The 18,250-nt window shown below is 46.1% G+C and overlaps 1 protein-coding gene and 1 pseudogene across 1 annotated transcript; both read left to right on the top strand.

The window, feature by feature from the left end:
* Positions 1-3,727: 3,727 nt before the first annotated feature.
* On the top strand, positions 3,728-6,854 carry LOC147022368 (uncharacterized; annotated as a pseudogene).
* Positions 6,855-11,743: 4,889 nt separating this feature from the next.
* LOC147022367 (uncharacterized) lies at positions 11,744-14,763 on the top strand. The gene has a single exon (XM_085893204.1). It carries the CDS (start codon positions 11,936-11,938, stop codon positions 13,205-13,207), a length of 1,272 nt encoding a protein of 423 aa, XP_085749330.1. The 5' UTR covers positions 11,744-11,935; the 3' UTR covers positions 13,208-14,763.
* The last annotated feature ends 3,487 nt before the right edge of the window (positions 14,764-18,250 follow it).

The following is an 18,250-nucleotide window of genomic DNA, read 5'->3' as shown; positions in this document are numbered from 1 at the left end:
AATGTTTTAATCGAAGTTTTCATTCTTTAAGTACAGGGATGAATATAGCAAGGGATTGGGGTTTTTCTAGCTCTGAAAGCTCAACTTGAAAAGTGGATCATCCCAACGAAATAAAACTTTTACAGCAGGTGGAGAACAATGTACTTCAACCCAACCAATGACCATGTCAATCATACATCGGGGGTTAAAGGTCAATTGCGTAGGGGTTTTCCAGGAGTAGTTTGAACAGTGTTGTTCCTCTACGGGTGATGGATTTGAATTCATGGAGTTAAACACAATATTGTCTTGTTTTCCACGTATGAGCGTTGGTCCGCTGCCCATTTCATCAAGACAGGTGAAGGTGACCCTGGTCAATGATCCATTCCTTGATACCAAATGTGCACTGGTGATGAGTTGTCTCGACGAAGTTCCAATAGCCCTAAAAGTAAATTTAGAATGTCATTGGGTATCATTTTTTGTGAATTAATGAGTTGTATGAGCACACATTCCCAGACCAAGGAGCTGGGAAACCAACAATATTGTTTCACTCATAATCCGGTCCTCTGCACCTCAGTCTGTCCCTTTATTCATCCTCCTCCATCTCGCATATATGCTTGTCATACGTGTAAAATGATGTGCTCCAACCCAAGAACAAAAATAAAATTGTGCCACTCCTACCTGAAGTCAGATATTAGGGTCGAGGGTCAATCGCGTAGGTTTGTCCCAGAGGGATGTGATGTTCACATTTCCCATAGTGCTAAGGTTTAGCAGTTTTCCCTGCTCTCAGGTGTTTTGTTGACGACATGTTCATCCTCTCCAAGTTTCATCAGAACACAGGTTCAATTGATGAGTAATTCCAGTTCTACCAGAACCGAGCGGTTTTACAGGCATCTGGAATTATCTCCCTCCAGATCAGCAACACAATCTTCAACAACACAACAACATTATTCCAATGTTCTTGAGGGGTTGGTCAGGGGAGGTTTTTTTTTTGGCCCAAGTCTTTTGCAGTCTGGCACGCGATTCAGTAGTTAGGGCAGGAATTTGGAATTTGTTCACGGTAACTACATCAGGGGTGATGAAAGTTGTGGTCAAGTTTCAACAAAATCATGTGTATTGTTTTGGAGAAGAAAGCAATTGCATATTATGGGGGGCAACCCCCCATTTACATACCCTAAGACCACAATTTTTTTTTAATGTGAACAAACTTTGGTACAACAAGGTGATGAAGTTTGTAGTCAAGTTTCATTGGAATTGTACTGTACGTGTCGTTTCTGAGAAGATAGAAAATGCTTATTTTGGGGATAAACCTTACGCCCCCCCCACCCCCCTTCTTCGGGAGAACCCCTTCAGGCCCGATTTATTTTTAATGCCGCGAACAAGCTTTGGTACACCGCGGGAGATGAAGGTTGAGGTCACATTTTGAGAAGAAAGCAAATACCTATTTGGGGGGGGGCGGCAACCCCCCCTGGAGGCCCCCTTCTACCCTGATCATTATTATTATTATTTTTAATGGTGTGAACAACCTTTGGTCCATCGCAGGTGATGAAGGTTGGAGTCAAGTTTCATCGAAATCATGTGTGTGGATTCTGAGAAGAAAGGGAATACCTATTTTGGGGGGCAACCCCCTCTAGTACACTCCCCCAGAGACCCCCTTAGACCCTGATTTTTTTTTGTTGTTATCTTGACAAAACGAAGTTTTTGCAAGATATGTTAGTCAGCCTGTATGTTTTTTTGTTTTTTTTTTGTTTGTTTGTTTGTCTAATCACGTATAAATCACTCTGCAGAGCACAGTTATCATTGGAAATTTTTGTAACTTTGCATATCAGAGGCCTATAGAGGTCCCTTTCAGTGCACAAAATTTTGAAGGTCAAGGTCACTTTGTCGGCAAATCAGGGAAGTCGACGAAACCCTTTTTTTGAGTAATTTTGATTGGATCGTCTTCAAACTTCATGGGAATATAGTTCATGGTCTGGCGCTCAGCTGATTAATTTTTGGTGGCGATTGGCCTTGACCTTCATCTGTTATTTTTTTGTTTGTTGTTGTTGTTTTTTTTTGGTCTGTAATCACATATAAATCACTCTGCAGAGCACAGTTATCAATGGAAATTTTTGTAACTTCACATATCAGAGGCCTATAGAGGTCCCTTTCAGCGCATAAAATTTTGAAGGTCAAGGTCAAGGTCACTTTGTCGCAAATCAGGGGAGTCGACGAAACCCTTATTTTTTGAGTAATTTTGATCGGATCGTCTTCAAACTTCATGGGAATATAGTTCATGGTCTGGCGCTCAGCTGATTAATTTTTGGTGGCGATTGGCCTTGACCTTCATGGTTAGCGCCTCAGGTCAAACATATTTGACCCCAAGGTCAAATTTTCAAGTTTTAGGAACCATATCGTGTAGTACCTCAAATTGAACACCTCGATGAGTGCTTTCTGGATATGTCAAGCTTGAGACATTATGACGTCATTTAGTGATGTTATGAGGCAAAAGCATATTTTTCATGGTTACTCTGTTGAACGATTCTCATCGGAATCTCTCGTAGGCAGATATTCCTCAAGGAGTCGCTCCTGGTGGATAGCAGCTCTGTTCACCTCAGTGTGACCTTAAAGAAGTCACACGTGGTCACCTTTTGGCAAGATACGGGTCACCCTGTGGGTGACTGGTTTATTTTTTTCTTCCTTGAACCAACTTTGGTACTTCATGGGCGATGAAGGTTGTGTGTGGTCAAGTTTCATCAGAATTGCATGTGTAGTTTCTGCAAAGAAAGAAAATACCGAGTGCCCTTCAAGTTACCCCGCCAAAGGAGTAGTAGTCCATTGGCTGGGGTGGTTTCTGTGTGACTTTTATGTGGCCTAAGTTTCTCTTCATATTATTGAAGTAGACCATGTGGGACATCAAAAAAGTGAGGGTGGACATCTGGGAGCCTGGGCGGATTTGAGAAAATGACGTCAATATCAAGCTTTTGCGTTCATGAGGCGACCAAAAATTTGAGGGAAGGGGAAACTAAAATGCTTATAATGCCACAACCATACATGATATAACTGCAAACTACCATTCAAAATATTTGTTTTTATTCACTCCACATGTGCCAATATGTAATTATCTGATTATTATGCAAATTTGCTGTCCAGAGGTCAAAAGGTCATGGAAATCGGGGGTTGCTTAAAATCTGACCCACCAGAAGAAAAATGTGAGTTACAGGCTACCTGTACTACTTGAGAATGTTTGCTGGCTGTCAGAGGTTGCCAAGACATATCTCTATCACATGATATACATTGTATAAGAATTAACCCTTTTGTAACATTAACATCAACTTTTATAAATGGTGCTATTTCAGACATGTCAGAAATTCCAGTTTTTCCATCGTCTAAGTGTACATTATTCATACCATACAGTTTGGTGATTGTTTTGCAAACCTCTTTTAGATTATTACTTTACATATCAGCAGAAGACCCAGAGGAAATGACTTCTTGCTATTTCTGACAACGATGAACCATTTAACCCTTTTATTTCAGTTGTTTTAAAATGGGCAGAGGTTGAGTCCTCTATTTCTAGTCAGTCTTCATTATCTCCAGTCATTTGAGGCTTCTTTGGATTCCCACAACAGAGTAGTTCCACGTGGTTCTGTTGGAGGGCACTACCACTGATTATAGTATTGACAACTTGGTGGCAGCACTGTATAAGTGCATTTCCTCATGGGTGAAAGTGAAAGTAAAAATTGAATCAACATTACAATCTTCAATTTGACAGACAGTTCTCATGTTTTAATGCACAGACTACTTGTGGTAGGTGTTTTTATCTACAGAAAGGCTTAAACAAAATCAGTCGTATAATCAGCCTTCACTACACACCAGTGCACACATGCATACCCCATCAAGTACAGGAATGTAAACGGGCTCGCAAATGGTAGAGCGGTAACGCCGCCTGCCAAACGCAAGACAAACTAAACGTCTGTCCGATCTTCATTATCCCAATCGCATGTTTATCACCAGACAGCTTTCAGAGGGCTGAAAGTTGATTTATCCTGCCAAGATGTCAGATTATGTATGCCTTTCAGGTGTGTTATGACTTACAATAATGCTGCCATCACCCATGTTCATGAAATGCCCTTCTGGTTTGTTTCAGATGAGATGCAGAACACTGGTGTCAGCTTGGTTGGTAGAGCTGGAGACAGTGAATACCTTGATCTTAATAAATGCATCATTTGCCAATCTTCAAAATAAAAAAACCCACAAGCACTGAACATGGGCGGAAACGAATACGTGAGGCTGCTGCAGAACGAAATGACCATGTTGCCAAAAGACTTCGCACCTTTGAAGCTGAAGAATTTGTCTATCATATGGACAATCTGTGTTACAAAGCTTGCACTCACAAAAAAATCATTGGAAAATATCAGTAAAGCTTCCGCCTCCACTTCTAGTGGCAGTGAAGAAGTCAGTCGTGAGCCATCATCATGCCGCTCTCGCTCAAGCATCTCGCTGAGACCTGGACTTTCCAATGTAGCGGACATGAGGGAGTTATGATGTGTCATCTGTGGATACAAGAAGCACCATGGGGTGCATCAGAAATACCGCATATCAGAGTGCGACAGGGCCAGTAAATTCTTGGAGGCAACCATAAGCTTTCAGGATGATGTTTACACTCGCACTTGTGACATACAAAGTGTTAGTGCAGTATTTTGTGCCGACTTATATTGCCACAATTTGTGTATTGAAAGTTATTTGCTGAACTATGAGCGTATATTTGAGAAAGGACAAACAGAAAAACCTGCGAATCACAAGCAACATGCATGGGAACAAATAGTGAAGGACATAGAGATTGGGATAAATCAAGGCTTTGGTTATGAACTAAGCTTTGTAAGAGACTGTGTTAACGGTGAAATTACGTCGTGTAAAAGAGTAACTAGCAAGGAAGTAAATGTACTCTTACTTAATCACTTTGGAGATAGAATTAGATTCTTTGTGCCTAAAGAGGCCAATAAGTCTGTGATGTTTTTTTGGCAAAGATGTCAATGTCCAGCATATGGCTGAGACAATTCGCGCTAATGACCCTATCCGTCAGTGTGCAGAAAGCATAAGACAGTGTCTTTTAGAGTATGACTGATCTTCAGGATCGGTTTTGCGATATGAATGACATGAAAACTGCTTGGGAGAGTATAAAGATCCCTGAACTGCTGTTAAGTTTCTTTTCCATTTTGTATAATTTTGATGCTGAGTCATTTGCTTCTTCATGTAAGGTAGTAGGTGTGGGGGATAATGCAGAGGAGACAAGCAAAGCAGAGTCTGATGTGTCATCATCGAAATGCAGACAAATGCTGGCACTGTTCCAAATCATGTTTTACAACTTGCACAATGGAAGAAGAACACCGCTTCACATGCTGAATAGCCAGGCAGTGTATGAAACTTGTAAAAGTGCTTCCCTAATCACAATCTTTAATCGCTTTGGGTGTATGCTGTGCACTGTAGTTGCTTGAAATGTGCGACAGAGAGATGTGCATGTCGAAGGAGTGACCTGCCTTGTTGCCAGTTCTGCAAGTGCCAAGGTATGGGAGACGAGAATGTTTGCAGTAAAAATCCAGCTGGTTGTATCTAAAACCGAACAGAACTCATATGTGACACTTACAGCTGCATGGAAATGTACTCCTGGCATCGACATGTATTCCTTCTCCCATTATCAAATTTGCATGATTTGTAATAGTGGCTACAGTCAGCAGTATACCTTCATTTGGATATAAAAACCTAGACTATTACTAAAACTGAGCAAATTCAGCAGTTTATTTTTGTTGAATGGACTAAGGATGTTCTGAACCCCCCCCCCCTCTCTACAGATGGTTGTTTTTGGACTTAGTGGGTTAATGACATGGGAATATTCTAAGAAATTAGTAAATTAAGTGATAGGCTTAAAGAAATAAGAACTTGGTGATAGATCATATTCATACTGATGAAAATGTTCGATTACTTTATTTTGTGGCATGTGTCTTCCGCTGCAAAGGAAAATCAGCTTTTCTGAAATAGCACCATTTATCAAAGTTGATGTTTACGTTACAAAAGGGTTAATTCTTATACAATGAATATCATGTGATGGAGATATGTCTTGCCAACCTCTGACAGCCAGCAAACATTCTCAAGTAGTACAGGCAGCCTGTAACTCACATTTTTCTTCCGGTGGGTCAGATTTTAAGCAACCCCCGATTTCCATGACCTTTTGACCTCTGGACAGCAAATTTGCATAATAATCAGATAATTACATATTGTCACATGTCGAGTGAATAAAAACAAATTTTGAATGGTAGTTTGCAGTTATATCATGTATGGTTGTTGCGTTTTAAGCATTTTAGTTTCCCCTACCCCAAATTTTTGGTCGCCACATGAACGCAAAAGCTTGATATTGTGACGTCATTTTCTCAAATCCGATCAGGCTCCCAGATGTCCACCCTCACTTTTTTGATGTCCCACATGATCTACTTCAATAATATGAAGAGAACTTTGGGCACATAAAAGTCACACAGAAACCACCCCAACCCATGGACTAAAGAGAGTGTTGCATTTGGGTCTGTTTGTTATTTGCTTAATCGAAGATTTTTCAAGTTTATTGGTTCGTTGATTTTGTTATTCTGTTTGTCTGTTTGTCACCTATAGGTCACAATTTTAAACCGATCTTCACGAAACTTCACCACATGGTAGGGTTTGTCATACGGAAGAAGCCTATTGTTGAGGTCAAAAGGTCAACATAGGCCCAAGGTCAACAACTTAGGTGATGTTTCTAAAATCTTCAATTTTCATCTGATTGACTTGAAATTTGTCGAGGATTTGCATTTCAAGTCAATGAATTCAACCAGCCAATTGTTTTTGAGATTCAACCAAGCAACAGCCTTGGATGCCAGTCGACATCTGGGGTTGGGGGGGGGGTGGGCACCGAGATCGTCTCTCGCGGGTTTAGACCCTGGTGCTGCGAAACGGGCAGCTCCTCACACTTCACGAAACTGGTGACATCCAGTGACCCACACGGTCTGTTGGTGACTGACCTCCGCCTCACTCGTTGTGACCGACCTGTGCCTCACTTGTTTTCGGCGCTGCTCACACCCACACGCTTGCTTGCTCAAGCACTGGGAAGGACGAATTGTCTCATTGTTGGCGCTGGTCAGACACCCACACGCTCGCTTCCCCACTTTCGTGCTCGCACGCTTCCTCGCTTGTGCACTTCCTCGCTGGCTCGCTTCTTCCCTCTGACTCGCTTCTATAGATACATATACAGTAATACCTTGACATACGAATGCACTAACTTACGAGTATTCCGAATTACGAGCCGTTGCTCGGATGATTTTTTGCTTTGTGTTACGAGTCGAGATCCGAGTTACGAGTGGAGCTAGCTGTTTTTTTATTTTTTTAATTCTCCCGCCTTTTCACGCATCTCCCGCCACTCACTCGTTCAGTTCTCTTGGTTATCTCGTTGAGTAGGGTCGTACCGTAGTAATCTGCATTGTGTTTAGCTCTTGTTTTTTCATTGGTGCAGTTATTTTGCAAAATTTATTTGTTGTAACTCAACCATGAGTCCTAAAAAAGTAACTGCAAAGGACAGTGCTAAGAAGAAACGAATGATGTCGCTTGAAATTAAGCGTGAAATCATTGCAAAACATGAACGTGGAGTGCGTGTTGGCGAGGGAGTTTGAGCATAGTACTTCAACGATATGTACTATTCTCAAGCAGAAGGATTCGTTGAAGGCTATAACGCCAGCCAAGGGCGTTACGATTATTTCAAAGCTGCGGTAACGGCTAATTGTAGCAATTAAGTGCAACGGCAAAGGGAATATTAAAAAATGTAAAAAAAAAATTGTAGCAATTAAGTTTTGCGATAAAGTGAATTAAAAAATAAAATATATATTTTTTTTTTGAGGGGAGTGGGTGGGCTGGAACTGATTCATGGTATTTTAATTAATTTCAATTGGGAAAATTGTTTTGATATTCGAGCAAACCGAGTTACGAGCTCGGTCACAGAACGAATTAAACTCGTATGTCAAGGTATTACTGTACATATATACATACTTATACACATACACACACCACACATACACATATCCATCCATATATATATATATATATATATATCCAAGCGTGGAGGGACGACTGGGTCAAGGGGGAGTGTGGATGTTGTTCGGACCGCGATGACTACGGGCGAGGTCGAGTGACGTCACGACAGTTAAAGGAGAGACCGGTAAACTCGGACAGTGGATGATGTAAATTAAAAAAGAAATGCAGGAATTAAAAGAGATGACTGAGACGCAGGAATTGAAAGAGGAGGACGAATTGCACAAAATTAAAGAGGAGCACACACAAGTAGAGCCGGTAAGGGACATTGGAGTTGAGCTTGGGGAATGTGTTGGGACCCAATGCGAGGGTCGGATTAAACTCCCACAGGAACGAGGGGAGACGGTATGCTCCCTCGTGGCAGGCCGTGACGAGGTGAGTCCGGTTGGGCTGTATGAGGTCAAGCAGGTGCATGGTGCGAATGAGCGCATGCCGAGCTTGGGGGGGGTATAGAAACCCCGGGATCTCTTGGGCTAACACGAGCTCCTGATGTGAATGTCCCAGAGTGTGTGTTAAAACGTGTGCAGAATGCGAGTGATATGGCATGGTTGAGTGCACAAGACGGTGTGGGACACGGACCGATCCAGACGGGAGACGTGGGTCGTGTAACGGATGGAACTATTTTGGAAACCGCGTCGGCTCCGTGGGACGCTGCGTGCGAGGTCCATTCCGTATCTTGCGGACGGCCCAGGTGCGCACGACTCTGTGATCCGGAGCCCGCGTTGAAACGTTCCATGATTGGTACGAAACCACCAGGTGGACAGCTAAAATAATGGCGATTGTGTGAATTTGGAAAGCACGTGTCCCCATGTGAGCACGTGTGAGAGGCTTCGCGTGCTGCACGTAGCGAGTGGAATTCGAGGGACGCGCGGAACGTTTATATATATATATATATATATATATATATATATATATTTATTTACGGAAATGCCCCTTAATGGGACTACTAAATATAGGATTAGCTCAGATCCCCCATTAAATGCCTGTTTAGATAGGTTGTGTGGTGTAAGGGACGATGTGTGTGTCGGGAGGTGTAGAAGACTGTTTTATGTTCATATGGTGGTGGAACGAGAGATTATTCTTCTTCCTCTCCTGTACGAACGGGAGGGAGTGGCCGAGAGCGAGAGGTGTGGCCTGGACAGGAAGTGACGCGAACGGGCGGAGCCTTTGGTCACCGAGTCGCCGAGAGAGAGCAGAAACAAAAGATGAGTATGTGGAAATAGTGGCGCTCGAAGTGTGCTCGTGTTTCGAAGCGATCGGAAAAAGGGACCTCGTGGACAGGTTCAGTTTTGGCGGTTTGAAAACTGCAGGCGGTTGAGAGGAGTGCTCGTGTCTTGAAGCGAGCGAACAAAGGAGTGCTGTGTGTGTGGAACGGCTGGGTTCTCGAGGCGTGCTCGGAGTCGCTTCGAGGAGAGCGAACGAAGGGGGCACGGTGTTGGATCTGCCGGGAGAGACGCTGAACTGACCTGCACGTCGGTGATTCGACCGAGAGAGGCACTGAGAGGACAAAGCGGGAGTCGGGCTTCGAGGCGGGAAGGCCGGAGAGGAGACGCCAGACCTTCGGACAGTCCTTACTCACCAACGGTGCGTCACGTTGCCGACCCCCCTGTAGAACTCACACCGCGACTGGGGCCTTGTATGGAGAACAGGCCAGGCTGGGATTTGTGTGCTGGACCGTGAATGAGATCAGCTGAGGCTCATCTTCGACCCTTCATGCGGTCAGAGCGCGCGGAGACCGCGCACGCGGTGACTAAAGGAGGAAGAATACCGCACCGCCATCTTTCCGCGCAGCACGTTCGAGCGGGAGTTTGAACCTGTGGACACCACCGCTTGTTACGAACTATATTCGTGCTTTTGGACACGGTCCTCTTGTCCATGAGCCATCACCAAGTCCTCTGTGTACATGCATGCTGTTTGTCTGTCTGTTTTGTTTGCACGTGTTGTATAAGGCATATTTCGTAGAATCCGCTCGAAACCTTTAGACCGTGGTTCCCGAGGTAAGAACGGGTAGATAGTTAGTATAACCATTGTAGTGTTTATTGCTTGTGTTGTGATCCCTGATGTTCCCCAATAAATCTGGTTAATTCTTATGCAGTTGCAGCTATGGATTAATGCGTGTCGCATCGAGGAATGATCTGTTCGATTGGCATATAAGACCAAAAATGGTTACAGGCTGGAAGACTCCGCTGTAACTGACAAAGCCAGTCTGTAACTAGGGGTTCTTTCTCCCCAACTTGTAAGGTACAGGATTACGTTGGTATCGCGATTGAAGACGCGTGACCCAAGGCCTGTGCCGAGCCGGCCGGCGTTATAGACTCCCAGAGACGGCGGTGGCGGGGCTGGCACCTAGGACCGGGTCAGATTCCCGCCACCCCGGATCCACAACATCTGTCGTCAGGAGCGGGATATTTGGACTTGCGGTGCATTTCGCACCCCGGACATTGGTTACAAAAAAAAGATGATAAAACGGTCCAAATTTGATTTGATCTTATGCTTGAACGGATCGGAGGAAAAATTTGCAAATTATAAAGAAATGGAGTCGCAAAATGATGGCGCGGCTCCACCTTGGCGCGACACGAAGCGAGAGAGGGCGAATTATAGTGGAACGAACGGCACAACACGAGGCGGAGGCTCCCAGCCACCGATTCAGACCACGTGGTCACGGCATGTGCCATGGCAGGCGTGGCAGGATGACTACGCGAACATTGGCAAGCTTCAGGCACAATTGTGGGATGTCTTGGAAAAGGTGAAGCGTTATGAAGATTATATTGACGAGACGAAATTTGGAGTGGATGAGGCACAGCGGTTGGCAGACGGGTTTCAGAGGGGTTGTGTGTACAGGGGGACACAACAATTTGCCGATGTGATGGAACAAATTCGGTGGCTAAAAGAGGACTTGGCCAACAGAGTCGACAAACTATGTGGGAAAAAGAATTTAGTCGTGTTTTATACCCGTCAGTTGGAAAATGCGAAGAGCAAACTGAACAAAAGAATCGAGGAGGAGCAAATTACTACCTCCCGGGATAGGAAGAACTTAGAGGAAGAATGGGAAAAAAAAAAGCTAGAAAAGAAAAAATGTGAACACGATTTGGAATTGAAACAACTGAAGGAAAGGTTTTCCTGAAGGTTGGAACATGAGAGGAGCGAACTGAACAAAAGAATAGAGGAGGAGCAAATTAGTAACTCCCGGGATAGGACGAACTTGGAAGAAGAATGGAAAACAAAGCTGGAAAAGGAAAAACGGGAATTGGAACTACTGAAGGAAGAGGTAAGATCAGGCAATCAGATAAGGGAGAGCCTGGAACTGGAGATAAAAAGGTGAGAAAAATCTGGAGAAAAGAAGGAAGAATTGTTGGAAAAGTCCGAACAGCTTCGGGAATTAAAGTCCAGGGAAAATGAACTGGCAAGTGAACTAGAAATTAGCAAGGCATACGGAAAGAGAATGGACGAATGGAGAAAGCAAGAATGCAAAAGAGGTGAGGAGATGAGAGAGGAATTATGGGAAAAAGCTTCTGAGTTACGGAAACAACAAAACAAAGAGACGGGATTACAAAACCAGCTGAGGATGTTAAGAGAGGAAAGAAAGAGAACTGAGAATGAAACGTTAAGGAACCACACTGTGCAGATCGAACAGTTCGAAGCCAAAGCAAGGTTGGAGTGTGAGGAGGTGAGAGAGGAATTAGAAAACAAAGCTTCTGAGTTACGGAAACACCAAAGCAGAGAGAGGGAACTACAAAACGAACTGAGGATGTTAAGAGAGGAAAGAAAGAGAACAGAGAATGAAACGTTCAGGAACCACACTGCAGATCGAACAGCGAGAAGCCAAAGCAAGACTAAAGAATGAGATGCAAGAAGGGTAGTGAAAGAACAACGAATGAAACAGGAAAGGGAGATCAGCCAATTGAAGGAAATGACGAGTTTGGAGAATGTAGAACAAGAGAGACAGTGGAATAAGAAACAAAAAGAACAAGGAATGAAGCAGGAAAGGGAGATCAACCAATTGAGGGAAGCAATGAGATTGGAGAAGGAAGAACAAGAGAGACAGTGGTATGAGAAACAAAAAGAACAAGGAATGAAACAAAAAGAAGGACAAGAACGACTAAAGGAGAAAGCAAGGTTGAAGTACGCGGAGATCGTGAAAGAACAACAAATGAAACGGGAAAAGGAGATTGGCCAATTGAAGGAAACTATGACATTGGAGACTGAAGAGCATGAGAGACAGTGGAAGAGGAAACAAAAAGAGGGACAAGAACAACTAAAAGAGAAAGCAAGGTTGAAGTACGTGGAGATAGTGAAAGAACGACAAATGAAACGGGAAAAAGAAATCGGCCAATTGAAAGAAACATTGAGATTGGGGAATGAAGAACATGAGAGAATGTTGGGTAGAAAACAAAAACAGTATGAATTTGAAATTGTCCAACTCAAGGAGAGAGCAAAGTTGTCATCCACGGAGATGGAAAAACTCCGGAAAAATAACGAACAACTCAAAAGGCTCGGAGAGGAAGAACGACTCAAATGGAAAAGAAAACTGAGCCAGGAAGTAGAACAGCACAATAATATGGGATGTGTGCAGCCTGCTGTGTGTGGGAGTCCTGAGCATGGAATGAGTGGTGACATAGGAAATAGGTTTGAGGTGCAAGGGGAAATAGAAATGCCACCAGGACAGAACTTGAGCCAGGGGAAAAAAACCATAATGGACAGCTCCGCATGGGTTCTTACAGAGTTGGAGGTGCTACATCCAGGAGCAGTTTTAGATTGGATTTTAGAAATCCAATTTAGAAATTGGATTTTAATTTCTCTATTAGCCTCACAGGAACTTTGGCATGGAGTGCAGATGAGTGGCAGGCGGCACTGGCGTGTGTCACTTGGTCTTCGGAACTTTCTGAGCACACGAGTGGTTTGGCAAGCTGAGTGGGGTTTATCTGTCTTCAGGGAGTTATGGAGAAGAGGGGGAGGCCATTCCCCAGGTCGGGGTTTACCTGATTTCCATGAACCCTGGAGGAGAGGAGGAGTCCGTTCCACCGATTGGGGCTTGCCTGACTTCCGCGACCCTGGAGAAGAGGGGGAGGTCATTCCACAGATTGGGGTTTGCCTGACTTCTGCGAACCCTGGAGAAAAGGAGGGGGTAGATCACAGCCCCCATTGAGACGTGACCCCTTTGAGCCGTGGCGGAAAGGTGGCGGGGTCATGTAATGGGAAATGAGCGATTCGTTCCCTCACTCCCCTTCCAATGAGCCAAATAAGTTGGCCATATGGGGAGGTAAGAGATTTTGGTTGGGAGTTGCACCAAAAGTGATTGCAAGATTGAGAGATGACAGAAGGCATGAGTGGCACGGGTGGATTTGGGAGATAATTGAAAAGGTGATGGAGACATTACAGGCAGAGCGTTAAACACACCTGAAACAAGTGGATGACAAAGAGTGACTTGTTTGAGGGAGGATTGAAGTGCCTGGTTGGAACCATGTAGAGGTTCCATGAGGATGATGAAGAGATTTTGATGTCTCTGTTAAATTGTTAAAAATAAACGATTAGGGCAGTATGGAGGAGGCCAATGGACGACGGACGTAGAGACAAATTAATTGGGGTTTGATGACAAAGTGTACCAGTTAAATTTGATGACCAAGTGGGATCCGAGGGAGTGGTGTGTTGTTGTTTTCACATAAAAGTGAAAGGTGTTGGATGGTGTTGTGGACTGGGTGTGTGGCACTGTGGAATGAATGACTAAAGTGTTTGGGTGAATGGTGCGGTTGTGCGAATGAGGAGAGTGAGTGCGGACAACGTACCCTGTCGTTAGGAGTCTCCTAACCAGGTTTGTGTTGGTTAGGGGGACTGAGAGGATTTGACATGGATTCTGGCTGCTGTTCCATTGTGCAGGCGGACTGTGAGGGGTAGGTGCAGGCCAAGGTATGGGGATACTGGTTGGTAGTGTGACATGGTATGGGAAGTTGGTGAGTCGGGAAATAGGGCAGCAGGGCTTTGGGGGTTCCTGGCAGGAGAAGGCTGTCAGAGGTGCCAGGAGAGCACCGTAGGGTTCCGTGCCAGGAGAGCAAGGTAGGTTCAGTGCTATGAGAGCACAGTGAAGGTGCTATGGGGGCTAGAGAGAGCCACCCCTCAGTTAGGAGCGCCAGAAGCACGCTCAGGTGAACCCCGAGGTCGCTGAGTGTCCTCCACCAAAGATTGGAAGCAGGCAAAGAAGCCGAGTAGTAGTCACACTCCCCAGCCAGCGAGTTATGCCTGGCACCACCAAATGGAAAAAGACAAAGAAGGGCCTTGCGAAGGTTTAATAGAATGGAACAGTGTGCCAGGTCGGGAAAAATGGGTCATTAGGACCATTCTAACCATAACAGGGTTGGCTGCATTGTCTGGAGCTAAAAGTAAATGGTTAGGTTCGATGGACTCTCCTCCGCACCATTCATGTGTGACACCTGGTACGAGTAGTGTTGATGGGAGAATTTGCTTTCCAGGGTCAGGCTGGGTCACCCTCTCCAAGTGCCAGATAGGCCACCAGTATCTCATGAGCACGCATCCACGAAGGTAACAGGTCAGGTCAGGTATGGGAGCATGTGCCAGAACAGCGCGTCGCTGCGTCCACTTTCCGCCGGTACTCCAGGGGCCTCCGTCTGGCCATCCCCCAGGCAGATGCCAGGCCCATCCCCATCTCCTTGAGATGATGGTCAACCTGCTGCAACCATGAGGCACGTGGTCGGCCCACTGGCCTCCTCCACTCATGAGACTCCCTCGCTGAGAGAATCTGGTGAGCAGGATCAGCGTCAGGAAAACGAGCCACATGTCCATACAGCCGCAGCTGACGCTCACGGACTATGCAGGTAACAAATCTCATCCGAGTCTCTCTCAGCAACCGCTCGTTGGACACAAAATCCGACCAGCGATAGCCAAGGATTCTTCGAAGAGACCTGGTACCAAAGGAATTAAGTCTCCGTCTCAGATCCTTGGTCAAAGTCCAAGTCTCGCACCCATAGAGCAAGACTGGAAGTACCAAGGACCTGAAGACTCGGACTTTCGTCCTCCCGCACAGGTACCGGCAGCGCCACACGCCATGATCCAGTGAATCCATGACTCCCCAGGCCCGACCCAGACGTCAATTGACCTCCGGCTCACAACCTGCGGAGACATGAATATCACTGCCAAGGTAAGTGAATCTATCCACGACCTCAACATCCTCACCACAAACAGACACAGACAGGACAGGCAGCATCCAAGATGTCACCGAAAGCCTGGATCTTAGTTTTGACCCAAGAAATCCGTAATCCCAACGGCTCCGACTCCTCATTCAGCACCTCGAGGGCCCCCAAGAGGATGTCTAAAGTCTCCGCAAAGATGACTGCATCATCTGCAAAATCAAGGTCCGAGATCTTGACATTGCCAAACGATGCACCGCAACTTGATCTCTCCGACATCCTCCCAAAAATCCAGTCCATACAAGTGCTGAAAAGTGTGGGGGCAAGTACACATCCCTGACGAACTCCAGTAACAACTGGAAATAAGTCAGAGATGGTACCACCACACTTCACAGCACTCTCAGTACCAGAGTAGAGTTCAGACATCAGATCGATCAGTTTCGGTGGCACCCCACGAAGATCAAGAATCCTCCAGAGGACATCCCGATTCACTGAATCGAACGCTTTACAGAGATCAACATAGGCTGCAAGCAGCCCCTGCCAAAACTCTCGTCTGCGTTCGGTGAGGACACGAAGTGCAAGGATACGGTCAATCGTTGACCTCTTTGGTGTAAAGCCTGACTGCTCTGGACGCTGGTGCTCAAGCAGATGGTGGCGAACCCTATCAAGAATTATCCGAGCAAAAACCTTGCCCGGCACTGAGAGCAGCGTCACCCCTCGGTAGTTGTTGCAGTCTTGGCGATCACCCTTCCCTTTCCAGAGAGGGACAACAAGGCCCCTCTTCCAGTCAGTTGGGATGATGCCTGTGTTCCAGGCAGAGCACAAAACTGCATGCAACGACACGAGTGCAGCATTTCCACCAGCCTTGAGAAGTTCAGCATCGATGCCACAGATCCCTGGCCCCGTTTCAACTGGTTCACCGCAGCCCGTGTTTCCACAAGCGATGGTGGACCACAGTTGATTCGAGGGTCAGCAACAGGGATTGTAACACCCTTGACGTCCAACTCGACAGCTGGGGGATCAGCCTGGTACAACCGCTCAAAGTAACCGGCCCAGCGGGCCTTCACTTCAGACTCCTCTGTCAAGAGCCTACCACTCTCTGCTCGAACTGCAGTGCTCCGAGGGATGGGCTTGGATGAACGTAATGCGCGAATTCCCCTGTAAGCGGGACGAGAATCACCTGTCCACAGGTGATGCTCTACCCCCTCACAGATTCCTCGCACATAGGCCTCCTTATCCACCCTCAGTGCACGTACAGTTTTACGCCTCAGCTCCCTGAACAGCTCAGCTCTGCCATTCAGCCTGGCCCTGCGACTCTGGTCAATGGTATCCAGTATCCCTTGAGAGACAAAATTCTTCTTTGCCCTGCGGTGAACTCCAAGGCATCCACCGGCAACATCAAGGACGGTGGTCTTGAAGGTGCTCCACAACTCTTCAGGACCCCCCAAAGCACCCAGACCCCCAAGTGTCCACTCAGCCTGTTCGCAAACTCCTCAGCTACTCTCTCATCCCTGAGCTTGGCAACATCCAGCCTAGGCTGGGATGGTACCATTCTCCAGGATTTAAGGTGCAGCTTTAGAGTTGCTACAACAAGCCTGTGGTCAGTATTGAGGAACTGAGCACTCTGGTAGACCCTACAGTTCTGGATCATCCTCCAACGACCGTCAATGAGGACATGGTCAATCTCCTTTGCCACACTGCCAGCGTTGGAATACCAAGTCCAGCGATGAGCTTGCGGGCGCTGAAACCATGAACCAGCCACCCTAAGTCCATGACTTCTTGCAAAGTCAAGGAACTTAGTGCTATTCTGGTTCATAGTTCCTGACCCATGGGGACCAACACACACCTCATAACCATCCCTATCAGTTCCAGTCGATGCATTGAAATCCCCCAACACTAGAAGTGTATCTCGTCTGGGGCACTGATCAACCACAGACTCGAGTGTGGCGTAGAATGTGTCCTTCACGGTGAGATCACTCGCCTCAGTCGGAGCATAAATAGAGACCAGGGAAATGACACCTAAGGAGTGGCGAATCCTTAATCTCATAATACGCTCGTTGACCGGTGTTACCTCAATTATCATTGGGGCCAGCTTATTGGACACAGCTACAGCAACTCCTTGGATATGGTAACCATCAGAGCGACCAGACCAATAGTAGGTGTAACCACCCACCATTATCTCGCCGCAATCCGGTCTCCGAACCTCAGAGAGATCTGCAATCCCGATGTCCAAACGCTTGAGCTCAGATGATAACAGAGACAGGTGATCATTCTCTCTTAGGGATAGGACATTCCAGGCACCCACCCGAAGGGACCGCCTCAGGTTAACCCAAGGAGACCGCCGTCTGGTGGACGACACCTCAGCACCACTCCGACACACTCTCCCGCAATCTGACCCAGGGATGTTACCCCGTGGTTTCCCTCCTATCAAAGATTGGGGGTCCCGAAGGCTTTGCCCCAATCCTGTCATCCGGTGAGCTGCCCTGCGCAGGGAAGCTGCACAGGAGGTACTCCCACGGAGTGGGTTTTCAGATTTTTTTGCGTTTTTGCGTTTTGCGGAATGAAGCGTTTTACGGTGGTCGGAGTACAAATCCTGCCACCAACCTCCTAATAAGAAGTAGCCCAACTGCAGGAGGACGTCTGCAGACACAGTTGGGCACTAGATATGGATGGCCGTTGGCTCACAAGGAGCTCCTCCGCCCTTTGACAGGTTTTGTTTTTAATCCTGCTGGGTGTCCATATCCAAACACTCTCCTCACCAGAAAACCTGGTGGGGGAGACGGTTTAGTCGCCGACAACCCGACCATGGAACAGGTTAGTACAGGTTTACATGGTACCTGTAGCAGGTCACAGATCGAACCTGACCTGACAGAGATGACCTGACAAGGTAACAGATGAGTAAGAAACACACCATCCTGTTTGCAAAAATAAAAAAAGAGGAAGAAAGAAAAAAAAATGGGAGAACTTAACCAAAACAAGTCAGGCAAAGAAGGTTAAGGGTACACTCCATCTCACCTGCTCTCAGGTCACCACACCCATTTGCGTCCTCA

Source organism: Eptatretus burgeri, chromosome 8 (genome assembly GCF_056783735.1).
Source record: "Eptatretus burgeri isolate ZD-2024b chromosome 8, Ebu_testis_v1, whole genome shotgun sequence".
NCBI classification, from domain to species: domain Eukaryota; kingdom Metazoa; phylum Chordata; class Myxini; order Myxiniformes; family Myxinidae; genus Eptatretus; species Eptatretus burgeri.
This window is presented reverse-complemented; position numbering and strand designations above follow the sequence as displayed.

Coding starts and splice junctions, on each gene's coding strand:
- LOC147022367 (XM_085893204.1), top strand. CDS start 11,936: ATGAAACAGGAAAGGGAGATCAGCCAATTGAAGGAAATGACGAGTTTG.